Here is a 23,522-nt window from a genome sequence, read left to right on the forward strand (position 1 = left end):
TGTGCGGATCTGGGAAATATTTTTGAGTTTGAGGCGGCAGGAGGAGGCAAGGGCTTAGATATGTGGTTTGAAAGAGAGGGCAGAGTCGAGGATCACCTCAAGGCACCGAGTGTGCAAGACTGGGGAAAGCGACCGGCCATTGACATTGATGGATAGGTCTGGTGGAGGGGGTAAAGTGAGATGGGGGAAAGATAATGAATTCTGTTTTGTCCATGTTCAGCTTGAGAAAGCGAGCAGAAAAGGAGGATAAGATAGCAGACAGACATTGGGGGATTTTGGTCAGTAAGGAGGTGAGGTCAGGTCCACATAGGTAAATCTGCGTGTCATCGGCGTAGAGGTGATACTGCAAACCATGGGATTCTATGAGCTGTCCCAGGCCGAAGGTGTAGATGGAGAAGAGTAGGGGTCCTAGGACTGAGCCTTGAGGAACACCGACAGACAGGGGGCCAGGTGAGGAGGTGGTGTGTGAGAGGGAGACACTAAATGTTTGGTCTGTTAGGTATGATGAGATCCAGGATAGGGCCAAGTCTGTGATGCCAAGAGGTGAGAGAATCTGTAGCAGGAGGGAATGGTTCACGGTGTCGAAGGCAGAAGACTGGTCCAAGAGAAGGAGGACAGAGTAGTGTCGCTTGCGCTTGGCGGTTAGTAAGTCGTTAGTGACTTTAGTTAGGGCAGTTTCAGTTGAGTGATGTGGTCGGAAGCCAGATTGTAACCAGTCAAAGAGGGTACAGGAGGAGAGGTGTGAGGACAGTTCAAGATATACATGCTGTTCCAGTAGTTTTGAGGCATAAGGGAGAAGAGATATTGGACGATAGTTAGACACAGAGGATGGGTCGAGGGAGGGCTTTTTGAGGATGGGTGTGATTGAGGCATGTTTGAAGGATGAGAGAGTGGCACCATTTGTAAGTGAAGGGTTGAAGAGGTGTGTTAGAGTTGGGAAGAAGACTGTGGCAAAGATAGAGATGAGGTGGAATGGGAGCGGGTCAAGCGCACAAGTGGTGAGGTGTGATCTTGACAGGAGGGTGGAGAGCTGATCTTCTGTCATGGTGGAGAAGCTGGTATTGGAAGAACAGGGCTGAGCGGCTAAGAGGAGCATTGGGGGTTGCGGGCCAAAGCTTTCTCTATGAGAGCAGCATTATGTAGGGGCAGTGACCCTTATAACGATGTATCACTTACTGTGGTGCTTGCCGCAGTTTTGATAAAATCCTTGTTTTATTTGCTTGCGATCTAGCAGTTCTCTGAATGCTGAGCTCTATAACCACGCCCACATCACTGATTGGCGGCTTTCTTTGTGCACTATGCACAAGCAGAAAGCTGCCTATCAGTGGTGTGGTACAGTTGGACTACCTGACCAGGTTTACGTGTCATCCAGTGATAATCTTCTGCTCATAAATCAATGATGTTATGAAAACTACACTAAGCACCACAGTAAGTGACATGTTGCTGAAATGTGGGTCTCTGCCCCTACATTATGCTGCTCTCACGTTGGGTGCCAAAAATCTGGTGATGGATTCCCTTTAAAGTCATGTATTATGAAGCCATTCCACTTGTTCTACATTGATATTCCTTAACTAGGAAACTTTTTAATACGTCAGTTCACTAGATCCTGTGCTTCTTATAAAGTATATTGGCTGTAAACCAGGTTCAGTATCTATTTCCTTGAAGTCACCTTGGAAAGTGATTACCTTCAAGCCTCTTACATTCGTGACTTTCTATTGACCTTCAAGTCTCATCTGCTTCATTTACTAGACTAAATTGTTTCCATTTGTGTAGATTAATTTAATTGAACATGGAATGTGCAGCTCAGGAGGAGGTAGCCATGAAAGAATTGGTGTCATAAGACCATATGATACTGTATTTAAGTCCAGCATCTTGTGAAATGAAAAGTTAAATGCCCAGCTAAATAAGTAATGTAATATTATCATTTCCATGTGATGTCACCACATTAGGCTAGTTTCACATTAGCGTTTTTTTGCGCAGCGCATCGTGCGCATAAAAAACGCAAAGAAAAACGCAAAACAAACGCACGTTTTTTTAACGTCATGCGCACGCTGATGCGTCAAAAAAACGCAGCGTTGCTTGCGTTTTACATGCGTTTTTGCATGCATTTGCGTTTTTTTTATGCACATGCGTTTTTAGGTGTGACATTTTTTCCATTGTCTAGAGAACATTCTAGACTTGTTTCACTCAAAAACGCATGCGCAAAAAAACGCAACCGTGCGCAAGACCATGCGCACGCATGCGTTCCCATAGACTTCAATGTGTTGTTTTTGCGCATTCCGTGCGCAAGCGTGCGCATGCGTTTTTTTGCCGAGACATGGCACACCAAAAAATGCAACATGTTGCGTCTGGCGCGCCTGGCGCAAAAGACAAAAAAACGCATGCGCACGAAAACGCAAGTTTCCAAGACCATGCGCACGTCATGTTAAACATAGGTGCGCAGTGCGCACACGCACGATGCGCTGCGCACAAAAGCGCAAATGTGAAACCAGCCTTATTCTTTTAGTGTGGACTAAACCAGAAGCTGTAAAATGAGTAACTAGAATGTCACTGTTATTAATGGGTTACAAAGGCATCAGACCACTTTGTGACAGTACCGTCACTATCCAGCTTTTCTATGTAACACGATACATACAAATAGTGTCATACTTTCCATGTTTAAGAACCATCATTATCCAAAATTCAATATTATACAATTGTCATAAGATGAACTATTTTGCTTTACTGGTTGAGAGTTACCGTAAGTCATCCAAAGGAGCGTTCGCAGTTCTGCAGACTCATGAGTTTGAGTCTCCTATAACATTTGCTTGTTCCTTCTCTGTTCGGGGCTTGCGCTAGTAACTTGCATTTGGAAAAGGGTCATTTTTGTCCCATGCAATGATTTAGTGGTGGACACATGCAGACTGTTCCAGGAACCAGCACAGATGATTGTGCTATGGTATCTCATATGTTGGTGGTGGAGTAAGCCTTCGGAGGGCTTTTAAAAATGGCTTAGTTTCTACATTGAAAAATCAATCTTCAACCAATCTGACAATGACTAATCAGCTGATAATGCTATTTGTGCCATGGTTCATTGGGTGTTTTCTTTTGGTGAGAGAACATCACCTGTGCAGGGAAGTGACTGATTCAAGGTAAGGAAAAATAGAGACAGCAGAGGACTCAAAAAAAAAAAAAAAAAAGGTGTTACAGGGGGTTTTACACATAGCGATATCGCTATAACATCACCGATTTTGTGACGTTATAGCGATATCGCTATGTGTGATACTTGCCTCCGACCGGCTCCCCCGCTGTCCATTGCTGATCGCGCGAGAATGTCCGGCTCCATTTCTCGTTGTCAGCTTCCTGCTGGGGCTTCCTGCTGTGACGACGAGCGACGTGTGGAGGCGGGCGGGAGGACGTCAGGATCGCTGTGTGTGAAAGGTGAGTATCGTGCGCTGTGTCGCTGCTGCATCGCTGTGAGGTTTGCCTGTGCGACAGCTCATTAGCGATCATTTAGCGATGCACCAGCGATCCTGACCGGGTCGGATCGCTGGTCGGATCGGATCGTTGGTGCATCGCTAAATGTAAAGGGGCCTTTAGAGTTACTAGCTGGCTATTTTGCCAGAAGATGGGAGTGGATGAGAATGAAGAGTATGTATTGTAATTTGGTAAAGTGGGAAGAGTGTGGATGGGAAATGGTTAAATAACACATTTTCTATTTGACTCCACCGTCATCCCAAAAATTAGACCTAATGTGTAAATTGGAATGCTATCCCTAGTTTTGGGCAGCAAGAGAGTTTATTCCACCCCTGTGTTCTCATGCCAATGTGCTTTAAATATATAAATTTCCTTTTCAGAGAGGAAGAGAACTCGAACTTTAGTGCTACCTTTTGGAAGGAGCGATTCTAAAAGTCAACTTTGACCCTTTGAATAAGCACTTCCTCTAAGTTTTTCATTCAATAAAGAGGTTGTCCACTACATTCTACAATGCCCCCACAGATTTAAACCTTGTAAAGAAGTATTTTGTAAATACCTCTTATTGCCATCTTTGCCTGTGAGCAGCGCGATCTCTGACCGCTCACTCGGCATCATGTGACCCCGGCTGCAGCCGCCGCTGACATTCGCTGATGTCAAGTTCCAGAATCCCTTGCATCACCCAGGTGTGACCCAATTGCACGCATCTCTGCTGATTGACTGTGCTCTGGCCAGTGTTTCACTGCTTGTCACAGACTAGTATCTGGCGCGCGCTCGGGGCTTGTGAAAGCAGGGAGAAGGAAAGCATGCCCTGGATACTGGGCTGTGACGTACGGTGAAACACTGTCGAGAGCACAATCAGGAGGGGTGCCCCCAACTGGGTCATGCCTGCAATGGAGTCAGGAAATTCACGTGCTGCAGCCGGGGTCACGTAATGCGGAGTGAGCGGACAGAGATCGCGCCGCTCACAGGCACAGATGACAACAGGAGGCATTTACAAAAATACTTCTTTTACAAAGTTTAAATTGATGGGGAATGAAAACTTTTCCAGAGCGTGCTTCTTTAAGTGAACATGCAAAGATACAGTTTATATGCACACATTTCAACACATGCTGTAATTTGGGACCAGTACAAGATAAGTAATGTAAGAAATGTTAATGGGGTTGTCCGGTGTAAATCAACAAATTTGCAGTCACTTTGTGTCATTGCAGACTTGTGAATCCTCACATAGTGAAGATTCTCCGGTGCCAGGAATGCCGGTCATGAGACCACAAGTATGTGATATGCATACTCTAGGACAGAATCTGACTAGACTGTTTCCAATGCTCTCAATGTTCTCAAGTGTATTGCGCTAGGCCAGAAACAGCCTAGTTGGATTCTGACTGGGAGTATGCATATCACATACTTCTGGTCTCATGTCCGCCGTCCCTGGCACTGACACCAGAGAATCCACACAGCATGTAGTGCACGCTACTTAAGAATTCACAGGTCTACGGTCACATAGAGTAACTGCAGACTTGTCATTTTTAGACTGAGCAACCCTTTTAAAGTAATTTACATTTTGCCTGCTCTTTTGCATTATTTCAGGGTCATTCCAATGCGGTAAAGTGTTGGTGATTTTATAGGTCACGATACGCCATGATTTTATGATTGGTGGGGAGCCACACTGATCTTAAAAATGAAGAGGCTTTAGCTCTGTATCCTCTTTACTACATTTCCCCACACTGCAGCTCCTTAGAACTACAGAGAACTAGGGACATACATCACCATCATGTTCAAATATTTGGGACCAGCTGCATTCCCCTGCACAACCTGGTGGCCAGAAATCCTGTTTCCTAGGGAAAATTTAGAAGGGGATTCAGTGGTAGACCTAGCGTTGTGGCTTTTTCATTCTCCAGATTGGCAAGGGTCATAGAGGTGAGACCACATAAATATAAAGAGATGATATACTGTATCCTTGTGATATGCCATCACTTTACAAGATCGAACTACATCTATAGACTTCATTCGGGAGCTAACATTTAAATTAGTTTTAGCTTTCATGTAAATTAATATACAGTGTGTCCGTAAAGTCATGGTGCACTTTTGACCAGTCACCGGAAAGCAACAAAAAACGATAGAAATGTGAAATCTGCTCCAAATAAAAGAAAGCCTCTCCCAGTTTCATACCTATTCAGTGCCGTTTGATGTGGGCTCCATTTGTTGCTCTACACACATCCAAACGATAGTGAAGTTCTTGCCACACACGGGTAACGACGTCTGGTGTAACAGAGTGAATAACGTCTGTGATTCTCTGTTTTAAGTGATTAATGTCGTTGATATGTTCAATGTACACATGTTGCTTCACATAACCCCAAAAGTAAAAGTCTAAGGGCGTCAGATCCAGGGAACATGGTATACTTGTATAATAAAAAAGAAGAAATGCCAGCTTACCCGGTTGGTTCAAATGATAAGCTGCTATACTGTATAGGCTCTCAGCAATGGATAAATGACAGGAGCTCTTGTCAACAATAAATGCGAAAAGGAGATGAATCCAGCGAGCCAAGTTTGAAGTACATAAAAAATATTTTTCTTTATTTCAAACGTAGATTAAAAATATTATCCATAGCAGCATATTATATAGGCAGAGATAGGAAAAATTACTGCTGTAAAGCGCACGGCAAGACGCGTTTCGGCTAAACCTTTATCATTGGCAATGATAAAGGTTTAGCCGAAACACGTCTTGCCGTGCGCTTTACAGCAGTAATTTTTACTATCTGCTTATATAATATGCTGCTATGGATAATATTTTTAATCTACGTTTAAAATAAAGAAAAATATTTTTTATGTACTTCAAACTTGGCTCGCTGGATTCATCTCCTTTTCGGTATACTTGTATACTTTCCTGTGACTGGTCAAAAGTGCACCATGACTTTACGGACACACTGTATTCCTCTATATTGTTTAGGAGTTCCTAGAATGTACTTTACCTTACTGTTTGACTTGTGAAAACAGTATGTTATAACCTATTGATTTTACACTTCTGTGCTGTTGCAGGACCACTCCAGTCTTCCCGAAGGTGCTACTGTGCCAGCTTTAGGTTTGTCCAATAAAGCAGTCTTTCACGGTAAGATTGATAATTTCATTCTCCAGGGTACAGTGAGTGTTACTGCAGAAGCCAGTCCCTGAAAACAAAATATCTCTGCATTCTAGAGATCAGCTGGTTTTTCCAGATGGCGTTAGTTTGACTGGCCAGAGACCATTGTCGTAATTAGCTACTGCAACAACAATGACTTTTTTTTTGCTTTCACGTGAATTATGTTTTTTCCTTTGGTTTGTCATTTAAGTTTATTTTTGGGGTAAGCAGTTTCATATCTTGAACTTTATTGAAGGCATTAAAAGGAAGTTTCTAAAAATTATTCATGTACGTAGCTAAAAATTCCCTCCAACAAAAAAAAACAAAAAACCTTGCTATATGATGAGAATATTATTCATTTACCAAGATGCAAACCCGAATAAGCTATGTGGGGGCATACATTGATTAAAAAAAAATCTATAGAGCTTTTTTTTGTTTTTTTCCTGCATTAACCATATTCTCTGTTCCATTCTATCTTGCATAATAATTTGTCATGTGACATTCAGTACCAATTATTTGGCGGCAATTATTAAAGGAACATGGTTGACGTGACTCTAATTACAGAATTCACTTATTTCATCACTGTGGATGACCACACTAAATTTAATACAAATGGTAGCAGTGGACCAAGTATACTGACTTTGCGGTAAACAGACTAAGATAATTATTTATTTCGGACAAATCGAAAAAAAATTTTACGTTTTGAAAAATGATTCCTTATTCCTTTTTCCAAATATATATTTTTTTTTATCATCTACTAGTCATTATAATGTCCAACCTTAGGAAAGTAACAATACTGTACAGTGTATAGAGACATTGCTACTCCAAGGCATTTTTAACAGCATAGAAATGTTAAGGCATTCGGCCAATTCTTAGTGTTCATGGAATCCCAAAAGGCGGCTCATTGATTTCACGACAACTTGTTTGGAGTATAGAGCTTATATGGCTTACATTGTAAAGGTTTGTTTTAACTTACACTATGTTGGGTTTAGTTTGTTGTTCTAGATAGTTCATATAATCTAAAGTGGCTTTTGAAAGATTCACCCCCTTGGCTTTTCTACCTATGTTGGAAAATTAAAACCTGTGTTTAACCCCTTAACAACCGGCGATACGCCTTTTAACGGCGGCAGTTATGGGTACTTATTACTCAGCGCCTCTTTTTAAAGGCACTGAGAAAGAAGGGTATAGCGCCCCCCCAGCGTCGAAAAATCTCTGGGATTTCAGCTACTGGGGGTAGCTGAGACCCTGGAGAACATGATCAGGGCCCATCACCGAATAACGACGATCAGAAAAAAAAGTGCTATTTAAAATTCATTTTTCTCCCCTCTGATATGATCTAATATATCATAGAAGAGAGAAATGGGTCCCTCATTACCCTCCGCCATCCCATGGGCCCTCCTGCTTCGTCCCCTGGGCCTCCGCGTCATCTTCCATCTTCCTGGAAAAAAATGGTGGTGCATGCATTGTGCGCCTGCCGATATTTGCCGGCCAGTACCCGGCAACAATAGGGAATTTTTCCTATTGGTTCCTTTTGAGCAGTGTGCTAGACCCTATCACAGTGATCAAAATACAAAAACATAGTAAATCAAATCCCCCTTTGTCACCCCCTTTAGTTAGATAAAAAATATAAAATAAAAAAAATTCATTTTTTCCCCCTTCTTTGGGGTTGGTGTTAGAGTTGTGTTGGGGTTGAAGTTAGAATTGGGTTTTTCAAAAGTTTTTAAAAAAGTGATATGACGGCTAGTGTTGAGCACAAGTTCTCACTACTTAAGTTTGCATCGGGTGCTTGGGTATGTATGGGCTATCGCGGATTCCCACATGTTTTTTTTTTTTTTTTTGGGTGTCTAACAGCTGTGAAACAGGCAAGGCAGGAATTCACGCATGTCACTTGAGCACCCGCTTTATTTGGTGCATGCCCGTGCTCAACACTAATGACGACATATTCAATGTGTTAACAAATTCTGTGTTGTATTTGTGGGCTCAAAATGCTCATTATACCACTGGATAAAATCCTTGAGGGGTGTGGTTTCCAAAATGACAAGTTCCCTGAGGGGTCTAGTTTTCAAAATGGTGTCACTTGTGGGGGATTTCCACTATTTAGGCACATCAGAGGCTCTCCAAATGCGACATGGCGGCCAGTCTCGATTACTGCCAATTTTGCGTATGGGGTATCGGCGCACTCAGGAGAAACTGCACAACAAATTTTCATGTCCATTTTCTCTTGTTACCTTGTGAAAATAAAAACGTTTGGGTCTAAATTAAATTTTTTGTGAAAAAAGTTAATGTTAATTTTTTTCCGTCAACATTGCTTCAGTTCTCATGAAGCAACTGAAAGGTTAATAAACTTCTTGAATGTGGTTTTCAGTATCTTGAAGGGGTGCAGTTTTTAGAATGGTGTCACTTTTGGGTATTTTCTGTCGTGTAGACCCCTCAAAGTAACTTCAAATGTAATGTGGCCCTTAAAAAAAAAATGGTTTTGTAAATTTTGTTGGAAAAATGAGAAATCGCTGGTCAACTTTTAACCCTTATAACTTCCTAACAAAAAAAATTGTTTCCAAAATTGTGCTGATGTAAAGTAGACATGTGGAAAATGTTATTTATTAACTATTTTGTGTGACATATCTCTGATTTAAGGGCACAAAAATTAAGTCTGAAAATTGCTAAATTTTTAAATTTTTTGCCAATTTTCCTTTTTTTCATAAATAAAAACAAGTCATATCGAAGATATTTTACCACTATCATAAATTAAAATGTGCCACGAAAAAACGTTCTTAGAATCCGTGTAATACCTTGAAGCGTTCTAAAGTGATAACCTCATAAAGTGACACTGGTCAATATTGTAAAATTTGGCTTGGTCACTAAGGAGTTAAATAATTTTGTAATCCGATTTGTCTGTGATGCAGCAGCACTAAGAATCAGCACTGGTCTAAAGGGGGTTTTACACATAGCGATATCGCTAGCAATATCGCTAAAGCATCACCGATTTGGTGACGTAGCAGCGATATCGTTATGTGTGATACTTACCTCCGACCGGCTCCCCCGCTGTCCATCGCTGATCGCGCAGCTCCATTTCTCGTCTGGCGCTTCCTGCTGGCGCCGACGAGCGACGTGTGGAGGCGTGCGGGAGGACGTCAGGATCGCCGCGTCTGAAAGGTAAGTATCGTGCGCTGCGTCGCTGCTGCATCCCTGTGAGATCTTCCTGTGTGGAAGCTCACTAGCGATCATTTAGCGATGCACCAGCGATCCTGACCGGATCATATCGCTGGTCGGATCGCTGGTGCATCGCTACATGTAAAGGGGCCTTAAGTTGGTGAAGTGAGAAAAATATAGGCTTAAACTAAATTTATCTGATCAAATAACTAAAAATTGTCATGTGCGTATGTATTCACCCTTTTGGCTATGAAGCCCCCAAAAATTTGTGGTGCAAGCAATTACCTTAATAAGTCACACGCTTAGTGAAAGAAAGTCCACCTGTTTGCAGTCTAAGTGTCAGATGGTCTGTCAGTATATACACACTTTTTCTGAAATGACATAGAGGCTGCAACCCTACTAACCAAACAACAACATGAAGACCGAGGAGATCTCCAAAACAAGTCAGGGACAAAACTGTTGACAAGTACAAGTCGTCAGGGTTGGGTTGTGAAAAAAAAAGTATACCATTCTCTGTAGAGTTCCCAGCAGAGGCTGGAGTATCTGTCCATATGGACACAATAAACCCTACACACCATTGAAGTAGCCTTTATGGAAGAGTAGGCAGAAAAAAAGCCTACACTTACACACCAAAATTGTAATGCTCGTTTTGAGTTTGCCAAAAGTGATGTGGGAGACTCCCCATATGTATGGAAGAAGGTGCTCTAGTCAGATGAGACCAAAATTGAACTTTTTACCCACTAAGGTAAGCATTATGTCTGGCGCCAAACCAACAAAGCTCATCGCCCCAAGATCTCCATCCTTACAGAGAAATATTTGGTGGCAGCATCATGTTATGGGGATGTTTTTCGGTTGTGAGGTAAAAAAACATAAAAAATGCCAAGGGGGTGAATGCTTTCGCAAGCCACTGTATTTAAATTTTTGTTATCCTTTTATTTTTTTTATATCATTATTGCAACTGATATTCCCTTGCTTTTATCAAGGTGATTTGAATGCACCGTCTGTACAAGAAGAAGCGACCTTCAGCAGTGCGTCTGACCAGTATTCGCAGCCTTATTTTCAGCCTCATGTACTTACAGGTCAGTGAACAATCACTAGTCTTTTAAGTATATCGGAGATTATAACATTATGTAATATGATTTAAATGGTGACATTTGTATTGTAAAATTGACAATATCACAAAGACATCTCATAGAGCAGGGGTCTCAAACTCTGCAGAGTAAATGGGCCGCACATAAAAAAAAAATTTGAGCTGGGGGGTCGCATTCCTTTCAAACTTAATACACCTCGTACACGCGCGGCTCTGCACACCTCGTACACATGCGGCTCCGCTCTGTACACCTCGCACACACAGGGCTCCACTCCGTACACCTCAAACACACAGGGCTCCGCTCCGTACACCACATACACACAGGGCTCCGTACACCTCGTACACACACGGCTCCGCTCCATACACCTCGTACACACACGGCTCCGCTCCATACACCTCGTACACACGGCTCCACTCCATACACCTCGTACACACACGGCTCCGCTCCATACACCTTGTACACACAGGGTTCCGCTCCATACACCTCGAACACAGAGCTCTGCCCCATCCACCCTGTAAACCCCTCCTGAACCAATGCATAAGCTTACCTTCATCCAGTACCATGACAACCAGCACACACACAGCAGCGTCTGTCCTGCACACACTAAGGCCCCTGATCATGTGACCCCTGACTCCTCCCCCACCTCGTACACACAGGGCTCCGCTCCGTACACCTCGTACACACAGGGCTCTGCTCCGTACACCTCGTACACACACGGCTCCGCTCCGTACACCTCGTACACACACGGCTCCGCTCCTTACACCTCGTACACACGTGGCTCCGCTCCTTACACCTCGTACACACAGGGCTCTGCTCCGTACACCTCGTACACACAGGGCTCTGCTCCGTACACCTCGTAGACACACGGCTCCGCTCCTTACACCTCGTACGCACACGGCTCCGCTCCTTACACCTCGTACGCACACGGATCCGCTCCGTACACCTCATACACACACGGCTCCGCTCCATACACCTTGTACACACAGGGTTCCGCTCCATACACCTCGAACACAGAGCTCTGCCCCATCCACCCTGTAAACCCCTCCTGAACCAATGCATAAGCTTACCTTCATCCAGTACCATGACAACCAGCACACACACAGCAGCGTCTGTCCTGCACACACTAAGGCCCCTGATCATGTGACCCCTGACTCCTCCCCCTCCTGTGACCTCATCCCAGGTCCTGTGCAGTGTGTGCACACAGAACAGCCAATGCCATTGCTGCTCCTGAATGCATTCCTTCCCCCTGCTTCAGGGAGTGAGACATGTGGTGCACCGCGGGCCGCAGATGCCTGCCTCAGGGGCCACGTGTTTGAGACCCCTGTCATAGAGCATGTTATTAACTGAAAGAATGTATTTTATGCAATAAATGATACACTGGTATTCACTTTTTATTGTGTAGCAAGTACGAGAGGTTTATTGTTCTGCAGTAACCCATGTTTTCGGCTTCATCATATTGCTTTGCATGATTGAAATGGGTATGCAGTCCAGTCATCATGATGCATGGTGTAAGCATGAAGTAAGATTCAACGTAACCTTGCACCTGATTCGTGCTGTAATAGGAATCAGAACCTGGCTACAAAATTGTAGCCAGATATGTTTTTTGTGTAGATTATGCAGCAAGCAGCTTCTGTCACAGACACTTTATTGTACTGCAAAGGATCCATATACCGTTCTTGGCCCTCTCTGTGTCCACCCCTGGTTTCAGAGAAAATATACTTTGAAGATGCAGCTGGGAACCATAGTTGAAGATGAGACTAGTTTGGTGCCACCCCTGACTAGTGCTTTACAGGTCTCTTTCTATGGAAGAGATTAGATTTGTATGTAAATATTCCACTAATGCCAACAAAAGTGTAAGTCTACATCTTGCTCAATATAACATTAGTGAATAGAATCTGTTTTCTGCAGAGCCCCCAACAGAAGATCACTTGTTGCAGAATACGCTGTGGCCTGAAGTTCAAAAGTTGTAAGTTTTTTTGGTCAAATCTTGTTTTCCAGTGGTATCTGCGCCGTATTGTTACAGAGCTTGTCTGTTTTCCATTCCTGCAGTTATACAGTGCTCTTTAGAGGTTGTTCTTTATAAATCCCTAGTCTTCTCACAATATGGTCTTATGTTAAAGAGAACCTGTCAGCTCGATTGTGTAATGTAAATACGTGGATGTAATGGCGCTGTAATACTGAATACATTGATACCTTTGGTGAAGAAATCTGCCTTGTATTTCGATGTACACCTCCACCTGCCTTTGGTCTGTGAATAACCGGCCTCCCCTGTCTGAAATCTCAGCAGTGGCCAGCAGGAGGCGTATCATTCACAGACTAGAGGCAGGTGGAGGGCCAGGGAATCTCATCAGGGAGAAGAACACCCGGTGCACAGTACGGCCAATGTGCACCAAAGTCTAATTAGCAGAAAACTTTACATGGTGATTAAAGAGGAACCACAAAGTCTATTTCTTCACCAAAGGTATCAATGTAATCTGTATTATAGCGCTCTAACAGCCATGTCTTTACTTTTAATTACAAAATCATGCTGGCAGGTTCTCTTAAAGTAAAGAGGTTTACCAGGACTCTTTAAAAAGTTACCAGAATAAAGAGACCTTTATAAAATCAAGAAATAATTGTTACTGACTACGCCAAAGTCCACCACTCTGGAAGTCTCTAACAGGGCCAGATGTGATGGCGTCTCATTCAGTCATCTAAAAGTTTCCACTGATCGACTGCTCGATCAAGTGACTGATAACCCGGACATCACCACTTTTATTCATGGGTGTAGAGTAAGCGACAGTTGTTTCTTTATTACATTAATATCCCTTCACTCGTCTTTTAAAAATAATCCTGTTGACATTGGACTGAAATCTGAGAAATGAAGGCGAGATGTACCAAGCTAAATGTGCAAGGATTCTGGACCAATTTTTGCCAAATAATTGTCCTTTGTGACTCGCATTATATTTTGGTGCGTTAGACACTTTCTACACTTTGGCTGACAAAGGGGTGAAGTTTTGCTTAAAATGGGCATTGCTTCATTGAAAGGAGAGTGGTCTAGTATGCCGCCCTATTTACTGCCCCCAGATTGTGGCTCATAGTTAGCCAAATAGGATCTGGTGTAACGTTTAACTGGTCTGTCTAAAGATGCGCCAGTTTATCGAACAGTGTGAAGATAAAAACTGCTGCATTCTATGACTCTTAAGAATTAGACAGTGTTTATTAATCTGCCCCCAATTTTTTCTTAATGTGTTCTTTGTATTCACTTTCTAGGTATGGACACGGCTATGAAATTTTTGCTGTAGCTTGTAACAATGCTGGAACAATCATTGCTTCTGCATGTAAGGTAATAGAAGAAATAAGCATTGCGTGCTGATGAGGCCATTCTCCTTCCCCCATGAATAAGTTATGTCTACATGTATCCCATTTGTAAATTTTATGTCTCATTATAGGAAGATATTTCCGAAGCTGCTGCTGGTACTTTGTGCTGTGGGCACGTAATTTGTTCGGATCGCTCAGGCTGACACAGGTTTGACCCACTTTCATTTTTTTTTCTTCACCCCTGTTTAGGCTTCCAAAAAAGAACACGCAGCAATTATTCTGTGGAGTACCACAAGCTGGAAGCAGATCCAGACCTTGTCGTTTCACAACCTGACTGTTACTCAGATGGCATTTTCTCCCGATGACAAATTCCTATTAGCAGTTTCCAGAGATAGAAATTGGTCTCTGTGGAGGAAGCAGGAGGAAATTCCCACAGAGTCAGGTAAGTGGTAGCAGATGGGCTTTTGAGTGCACTACTAATTGGTTATCTGGCCTAAAAAAAAAATGTAAAATGTGTCGGTGGCACATGAGTATATTTTATTATTGTATTACTTCTAACCCGAGGTCCCTGATTCAGTAAACTTAGTGTAATATTATTAGTAATTTTATATATGTGCAATGTTCATCCACCAAAATAATCACTTTCTGTCTCCAAAGATTGTGAATTGGTAATGGACACCATAGTAGCTTGTAAATAAGCCTGAAGGTTGTCTTATTGAAAAGGAACCATCATATTATTGTCTGTTTTCCCATTGCCCAGCAGGCACTAATAGCCGAATACTGACACTATGTGCAGATGAATGGACTGTTTATAGAGGATGTCACAATGCCTGTCAACTTGTTTCGACTTTTGACTTTTATAAAGTGTATATATATATATATATATATATATATATATATATATATATATATATATCTCAAGACAAACATACACGTAATTTCTGGTGGGGGCAAGCCGGAGATGAAAGATGCGCCAAATTAATTAGCAGGTGATTGATTCTTAATAAATTTAGCATATCTTACTCCTTCAGTAAGACATGCAAAACACCAGTCTTTAGGAATTGGGGCCTTCATTTTTAGTAGAGCTTCAACAAAATTGTGTTTTAACTTTTATCTCTCTTTTTTCCTTAAACAGCACTCCAGTTCAGATTACATGCAAACACTGACAAGAGTACATCTGTCCATTCTCGAATCATTTGGTCATGCGACTGGACTCCAGACAGCAAATTCTTTGTAACAGGAAGCAGAGACAAAAAGGTGTGTGGATTAGAGTGTAAATTGGATCACAGTGCATTATTTTATACCTTGTCCACCTATTACCAGGGCTGTGGAGTCGATAAGCCAAACTTCCCACGTCGTCAACTCCTCAGTTTTCCTGAATTCGACTCCACAGCCCTGCCTCACTACTGAGCATGTACATACAGTTTGGCACATTCATCTCAACTAAAAGCTGAGAACCTCAGATCGGGAACAGAACAGACATTTATAGGACATTTCATAACTTCCCAAATTGTTATGAAAACGTTTACAGCACATCCTGCACTGAACTACAGAACCCAATTTATTACATATTTTAGGAGTTGGTCCATTTTATACCGACACCACGACTCCAACTCCACAGCCCTGCCTTTTACTTAGGATTTTAGCAACAGAAAGTGAACAGAAGTGCGGGATTGGTGTTGCAACTAGTACAGTACGTTGTGGTTTGTTTAAGGAGTAATTAGACTTTATTTTGTTAATGTGCCCAGCATGGAATGTTATGAAAGTTCACTTCTTTGGGTAATTGAGCTTTTTTCCTTTCAAAATTATGATCAGAGTGGCCTTCAAAAACCCAGCTTACTTCTGGCTTGTACAACCTCCGTACCCCACCTCTATATAATTGGATTATGGATTTTGTTAGTAGAAAGGGTGGCAGCTTTGCAACTCAAGGGCCTGTCACACTAAGTGATATCTCTAGCAATATCGCTATAACTTGTGACGTTATAGCGATATTGCTAGCGACATCGCTGTGTCTGATACTTACCTACAACCCGCTCCCCCGCTGGTTATCGCTGATCACGAGAGAACGTCCTGGACCGTTTCTCGTCGTCAGCTTCCTGCGGCGCTTCCTGTGGAGAGACGAGCGTGGAGCCGGGCGGGAGGACGCAGGATCGCCTAGTGTGACAGGTAAGTAGCGACCTCCGACCCCTGCGATGTCGCTGGTGAGATCTGCCTGTGTGGCAGCTCACTAGCGATGCACCAGCGATCCTGACCGCGTCATATCGCTGGCCGGGATCGCTGGTACATCGCTAAGTGTGACAGTACCTTAAGTAATGATCTAACTTGAAATCTCTTCTGAGTGCTCTGTTGCGTAGCATTATGACATTGCATAATGAGTGAGAGATGCCAACACAGCAGCAGGAGAGGAGCTCATCTTATCTTCTGCTGCGGCAGCGTGGCTCACTCACGGTGCAAAGTCACAATACAATGCACTAAACAGTGGAGAACTCAAACATGGCTGTTTTTTCCATTATAGCATCACACTATGAGAAAGAGATGCCACCACAAAAGCAAGAGAGTAGCTCATCTTCTGTTTATCCTGCCTCCTGGCTTGTGCACCATCCCTGCATATGTAATTGGAGTATGGATTCTGTCTGCTGAGTGGTTTGCATCTTAGGAGCATGCTTAATGCAGAGTGTAGTAATGGGCTGATGTACATTCTCCTTTCAGATTTTGCATTTGACATCACACAGTGACTGAGGGACACCAGCACAGCTGCAAGCGAGCAGCTCAACATCTGTTTATCCAGCATTCCTCTCCTACTGTTGTGCCAGTATCTCTCACAGTGCAATTTCAGAATGCAAGTTAGAGCTTTCCAAACAGTTGAGCACCAAGAGGAGAATGCCTCCTGAATTGCACTATGACTGAGAGATGCTTGCACAGTAGTAGCAGGGGAACGCTGGATAAGCAGAAGATGAGGACTCTTGCAGCACTGCTGGTGTCCCTCACTCCATAGTGTGATGTCAGAATGCAAAATCTCAGAGGAGACAGTACATCAGCACATTACCTCCCTTGGAAACGGGCACGCTCCTGAGGTGCCAACCTCTCCGCAGACAGAATCCATACTTCAGTTACATAGACAGGACAGTTGTACAAGCCTGTATAAAGCCAAAATTGATAGTTAAAAAGTAAATATATTTTTATGTATACAATAACTGTCAAACATGTATGAGTACACAGAAACAGACAAGGCACATACAAAAACTCGTGTGGAAGGGCACAACTACTCTAGTAACGGAGAGGGTTAACCACAAAAGTTGTAATCTATTGCAGTGACAAATTTACAATAAAGTGCATAGTGCAAAAAAGATATGCATTAGTCACAAAGGTGCTCTCCCATATATATATGGCAGACATGAGATACATGGATTGATCTCATTCAGAGCTGCAAGATCACTACAAAGTTTTGGGAAATCTCCCTTTAAGAAATGTTGGACTCACCCATATAAGTATCCTCCAGTGCGTATCCAATGGCAGCCCCGACTCGCGTTTCGGTCCCTGACTATGTCTTCTCCTGTATTGCATTGTTGGTATGCAGTGACTTATGGCAACATAAATATACCTGGAATGTGCTGCCGGCCTTTAGCCAATAGCCATTGTTGCTTTAAACAGTCGGTAGAGTGGTAATTGTCTCTGTTGTAGCCACCTTTATCTGCTAGGACGGAGAGTGGACCTGGAAGAACTGAGCCACAGCTTAATTTATTAGTGGTTATTTAATACTTAATCTCCAATGTGTGGACAAACAAGCGTTTCCTTGGCAAAGTCTATGGTTTATCAGAGATGCATTCTGAAATAGGGTTGTACATTCTGAGACTATTCCTTGAATTGATAGTGTTAGCACCCCCGGAGGACACTTATTGCATGCTGAATTATTATGCAGTGAAATTTTCTGCTAGGTCCTGCTAGTGATTGAAGAATTTTATAAATTAAACAGGTTTTCCAAGAACGTGATAAAAATGGCCCCCGTGACATTTTGTATACTTTAACCTGTCCTAGTAATGTGCCAGGATCGGTTGCAGACTGAAAGAACACCGCTTGACATGTGTTTCTCAACTGACTGAAGAGGAACATGATGAAGAAAGAAATATTTTTCCCCTACCTGAGTCATATGAAGGTTTTTATCTCTAGCTTCGAACTTCTCCATGCCCATTTGTATACCCTTTTTGCTCAGTCTCCGTGCCATGCTATAAAACGGTCAGGCTGACTACACAGAAAAGCTATACAAATGTTCATGGAGGATGAATCTAGAGCTAAAATCCCCGTGGGACTGTTCCAGTGGCTGAGTGAGCTATGTTTTTCTTCCCGTGTGACAGTCCTGCTCTGGCACCTTAGTGAGATATGCGTGTTTATGATGCTGCTTTTCTGTCATTTCAGACGTCTCCAGTGATGTTTTCAGTCTGCAATCCATCCTAAATCGTGACTAGGATAGGTTGCAGTTTGAGATATGTCACGTTTCTTATTAAATTTACATTTTTGCAGAACATTTTAAGGAGGACCTGTCATCAGGTCAAAAATGACTAGTTTTTACTCTACCTTCATTTTTGCTAATCCCATTAGTAGTCAGTTTTTTTTCCTTTTATATCTACTATATGGTTCCAGAGATATGGGCCATTTTATTTAGTGCCACTTTTTCTTTTTCTAGCTGGCGATGCTCACAGAGTAATAAAGCAGAGCAGCCTAAGGGTGTGTGCACACGCTGCGGATTCTGCTGCGGATCCGCAGCAGTTTCTGCTGCATTGTACAGTACCATTATAATCAATGGAAAACAAAAACCGCAGTGCACACGGTGCAGAATTTTCCACACGGATTTGCTGCGGTTTCAAAACCGCAGCATGTCACTTGTTTGTGCGGAATCTGCAGCGGTTTTACACCTACTCCATTGTCCAGGTGTCAAACCGCAGCATGTCACTTGTTTGTGCGGAATCTGCAGCGGTTTTACACCTACTCCATTGTCCAGGTGTCAAACCGCAGACTAAACCGCAGCAGAATCCGCAGCGTGTGCACACACCCTAAAGCTACTCTTCTAGAGATTGTTATGAGCAATGCACACTTGGTACAAACCATAAAAATTAGAACTAATTTAATAGATCCATATTGCTATAACCTTATGGAATGTTTAAGAAAAAAAATAACAGTGGATTAGTCAAGGGAGCAGCAGGAATAAAGTCAGAGCACAGACCTTTCACTTTTGACCTGGTGATAGGTTGTCTTTACTCCATGGCCTTGCAGGGGGTTTTGATCTTTGAGGGAAAACATCTCAGATTTCAATAATGATAACATATTAAATGAATCACCACAGAATTTTGGACATAATAGAATAATAAAAATGTTTTTAAAGGTGAAACTTTACTTAGATTTTTTTTTTTTCTGGTTATAGTGATCTGCAATTTCCAGCTATGGCATAACATAAAACATTGTGTAAACCATCTAATATTATATTTGAATGGATTAACCCATGAACAATATGTATCGGCTCTGCACGTCATGTGATAAATGTTTGATTGCTTGTGTTCCCAAAGCTAGTACACCCACTGATCGAAAGAATGGTGGTCCTTTGTCTCCTGCTAGAAGAAAGCAATGGGCACACATGCACACTACCGCTTTATTCATTGCCTATGGGACTGACTGGGGTAGCCAAGTACAGCACTTGGATATCTTCATCAGTCCCTTAGACTTTGAATGGACCAGTAGTGTGCGTGCATGACCTCCATTCCATTTTAAATGGGGGCGGGGGGGCAATTATTTCCTGTGATCTGTGGGGGTCCCAACAATTTGATTCTCAATCTGGATAATGATAAATGTTTGTCATGGGCACACTTTGATATGTAGAGCATAATATTTTTTTTCCAATGTTAATTGTTATTGCTTTCTGTATATCCATTGTTTAGGTGATTGTATGGGGTGACTGTCAGGTGTGTGATCACATGGATGAGAAAAGCTGCTCATCTGTGAAACCTTGCTCTACACCTCTGGATACAGAAGACTCCGTCACTGCCGTCAGTGTGAACCAAGTAATTGCTTCTCAAGGAAGGTAATCATGTAAATAGATTATGTGAACGTCAGCTGAAGATGTGGTTTTCCCATCCCTCATATATTATTGATATGAGATCCGCCAGTATAAAGCATATGGACGTCTGTATTGGGGCATTCGGATGTGAGAGGGTGCACCTCAACAAGCAGATTCTCAGAACTGGGCTATTCATCTTAATGTGAGAGAGTAAATGTTTGGTAGGCTCTGGCATTCCTTGGCTAAATCTTCTGCTTGCCGGGGGCTCAGGTGATCGCTACACTGGCTCCCATGTCTGTGATGAAACAAGCAAACGTGCCTTAAAGTTCTTTATAGATGCTATTTTCTATGTGCTATGTGCATATTTAGATATATTTAAAATTACATTGGGAAGCTGTAAGTGACATAATTTTTTCTTATCTAGCTATATCATTGCTGTTGGATTAGACTGTGGAAAGATTAATCTGTACAAATGGCAGTACAATATTACTCCTAATGACTGGATAAAAGCTTATGAGATAGACCAAAGGTGAGTGTTTTTTTCTGTTACTCTTTGGAGGGTCCTATATTATGAGTACTAAATGAAGGCAAAACTACACAGGGGTGGAGTACTTTTTTTTCTGCCAAGGGCAGTTTCAATATTTATAACATTTCATAAGCCTTAGGCAACTTTCACACTTGCGTTTTTTTGCGCTGTGTGCGCAGTGCAAACGCGCATAAAAAACACATCGTACGCTTTTATGCGTTTTCTTGTTTTTTTGCGCATGGTTTTTTTTAAAAAAAACGCATGCATTTTTTTGCGCTGACGTGCGCATGGTCGTGGTCAGCGCACCCATAGACTATAATGTGTTTTTGGGTGAATTTCGTGCACATGCGTTTTTTTGAGACAGGTAGGGCGCACAAAAAATGCAACAGGATACATTTTGTGCGCCCAGGCACACACTACAAAAAAAACGCATGCGCATACAAACGCATGACTATGCGCACCCATTTTAAGTATAGGGAAAAAAACACATGCGCATTTATGCGCAAAAAAACGCAAGTGTGAAACCAGCCTTACAAAATTATCAACTTGAAAATGATCCTACTATATTTGGTCAAACATTTATTTTATTATTTATTATGCTTTGCTTATATAGCGCCATCATATTCCACAGGGCTTCACATACATTATCAGTACTGTCCCCATTGGGGCTCGCAATCTAGATTACCTAAGAATGTGTCTTTGAGTGTGGGAGGAAATCAGAGTAACTGGAGGAAAACCCATGCAAACATGGGGACAACATACCAATTCCCTGCAGATGTTGTCCTTGGAGGGACTTGAACCCAGGACCCATAGCTGCAAATTAACAGTGCTTACCACTAATTAACTCACCCCTAATGTGGTAGCTGGAGCTGCTTTCTTTGATGAGGCATATGATGTTAGGTGATATTGATGATGTTGCTGCTTGCAACTGATTTTCCAAGTTTTCATCCGTCTGGAATGCAGTCGACTCTTGGTGATAAGGTTTGTAATAAATTGATCACAGCAGTAAGTTGTTCTGAGCATAGATGTAAATTTCACTGCATGTTACATTTATAGAACATTGGGAAGTCAGCTGTATACATCACATAGGATACACTGAGACTGCAATATTTACATCATATAGGAGACACTGAAACGGCTGTACGTGACATAGGAGATACAGACTGCTGTTTAGTCATGTCCTCGGAGACATCAAGACTGCTGTATACTTCAAATAACAGACACTAGGACTTGTGTATACATTAACTTGGAGAAACTGGGACTGGTGTATACATCACATAGGAGACACTGGGGCTGCTGTCTTCATAAGTGGGATGGGAGCATGAAGCGTGCTAACTCCTCCCCAAACCTTCATTGCAAGTGTAAGAAGAAATTAAAAAGCCAGCGACTAGCAAAATAGGGCAGGTGGCCAAAGCATTGCAGTACCCAGGAGTCTGCCTGGGGCCGTAGAAAGTGACATTACCCTCTCCTGGTCTACATTTTACAATCAGTAAGCATTTTCATGAAATAATCTGTCATCCCTCTTTTATTCTTCGTGTGACTAAATGGATAACTTAAAATTTCTACAGTTTGCCCAATCAATATGGTGTCTCTACACAGTCTGTCATTGCCAGCACTGATTGGACAGTGTCACATTGTTTTGCGGACATGCCTTGTTGACAAGGGCAGAGGTGAAGTCCACTTATGCAAGGAGATGTTAATGAGGAACATGACAAAGCATGTTCCACTCTGCTTCATCAGCTGGAAGTTACAGAAGAACAATTTCCCCCCCATTTTCAGTAGTCAGCAGAAGACTTTACCACTGCCTGACCCAGTGTTTTGGAGGAATGCACAGCACTGACATTAATAATCTTTAATAATAATCTTTATTTTTATATAGCGCTAACATATTCCGCAGCGCTTTACAGTTTGCACACACATTATCATCACTGTCCCCGATGGGGCTCACAATCTAAATTCCCTATTAGTATGTCTTTAGAATGTGGGAGGAAACCGGAGTACCCGGAGGAAACCCACGCAAACACGGGAGAACATACAAACTCCTTGCAGATGTTGTCCTTGGTGGGATTCGAACCCAGGACCTCAGCGCTGCAAGGCTGCAGCGCTAACCACTGAGCCACCGTGCCGCCCATACATTACATATAAGCTGCTATGTACTTCCTCTACACATTAGGAAACATTTGTGATTGTTTCAGCTAGGAAAAGAAGAGGTGGCATCACCCAACACCTTGAGGAAATATCTGTCTGCCAAGTTCATGAAGAGTACATAGGCCAATAATGTGATTGCTAGGGTCAAAATATGATTTACTTGTATGTACAAACAAATGGGTATACACACAATTTGTTTGTGCATATAAAGTGGATGTAAAAAGTGTGCACTACCCTTTTTGTCATGTAGAAAAAATTGGACCATGAAGAAACTTCTCGGAACATTTCCCACCTTTAGTGTTACCCATAATCTGTAATCCAGTAAGAAACAAAATGAAACCACTTACAGGGGGAAATAAAAATATCAAAACTAAAATAATGTTGTTGCAAAAGTGTAAACACCCTCTTAAAATTGGGGATGAGGTTGTGTTCAGAATTAGCTAATCACATTTAAACTCATGTTACATAGTAGTCAGTGCACAGCTGCCATCATTTAAAGTGATTCTAATTAACCCCGAATCTAGCTGTGCTACTTGAATTTTTCTGACATTTTCTTCATTGCATTTTACATCAAAAGTCATGGTCCGTAAACAGCTTACAACACCACAAAGGGATCTTATTGTTGAAAGTCATCAGTTAGGAGTAGGGTCCCAAAATTTTCTAAGGCATTAGATATACCATGAAATTCTGAGA

The 23,522-nt window shown here is 42.2% G+C and overlaps 1 protein-coding gene across 4 annotated transcripts in view; it reads left to right on the plus strand.

Annotated features, from left to right (window-relative positions):
• ELP2 (elongator acetyltransferase complex subunit 2) overlaps positions 1-23,522 on the plus strand; it is a 162,750-nt gene that overhangs the window by 135,054 nt on the left and 4,174 nt on the right. For all 4 annotated transcript variants that reach the window (XM_073587856.1, XM_073587859.1, XM_073587857.1 and 1 more), the window contains 8 exons: positions 6,490-6,559; positions 10,702-10,797; positions 12,718-12,775; positions 14,062-14,134; positions 14,359-14,551; positions 15,245-15,366; positions 20,037-20,179; positions 20,580-20,684. In XM_073587856.1, coding sequence (XP_073443957.1) covers positions 6,490-6,559; positions 10,702-10,797; positions 12,718-12,775; positions 14,062-14,134; positions 14,359-14,551; positions 15,245-15,366; positions 20,037-20,179; positions 20,580-20,684 — 860 coding nt within the window. The remainder of the gene's footprint in view (positions 1-6,489; positions 6,560-10,701; positions 10,798-12,717; positions 12,776-14,061; positions 14,135-14,358; positions 14,552-15,244; positions 15,367-20,036; positions 20,180-20,579; positions 20,685-23,522) is intronic.

Source organism: Dendrobates tinctorius, unplaced genomic scaffold, assembly GCF_039654945.1.
Source record: "Dendrobates tinctorius isolate UK_male_01 unplaced genomic scaffold, ASM3965494v1 ptg000102l, whole genome shotgun sequence".
NCBI lineage: Eukaryota > Metazoa > Chordata > Amphibia > Anura > Dendrobatidae > Dendrobates > Dendrobates tinctorius.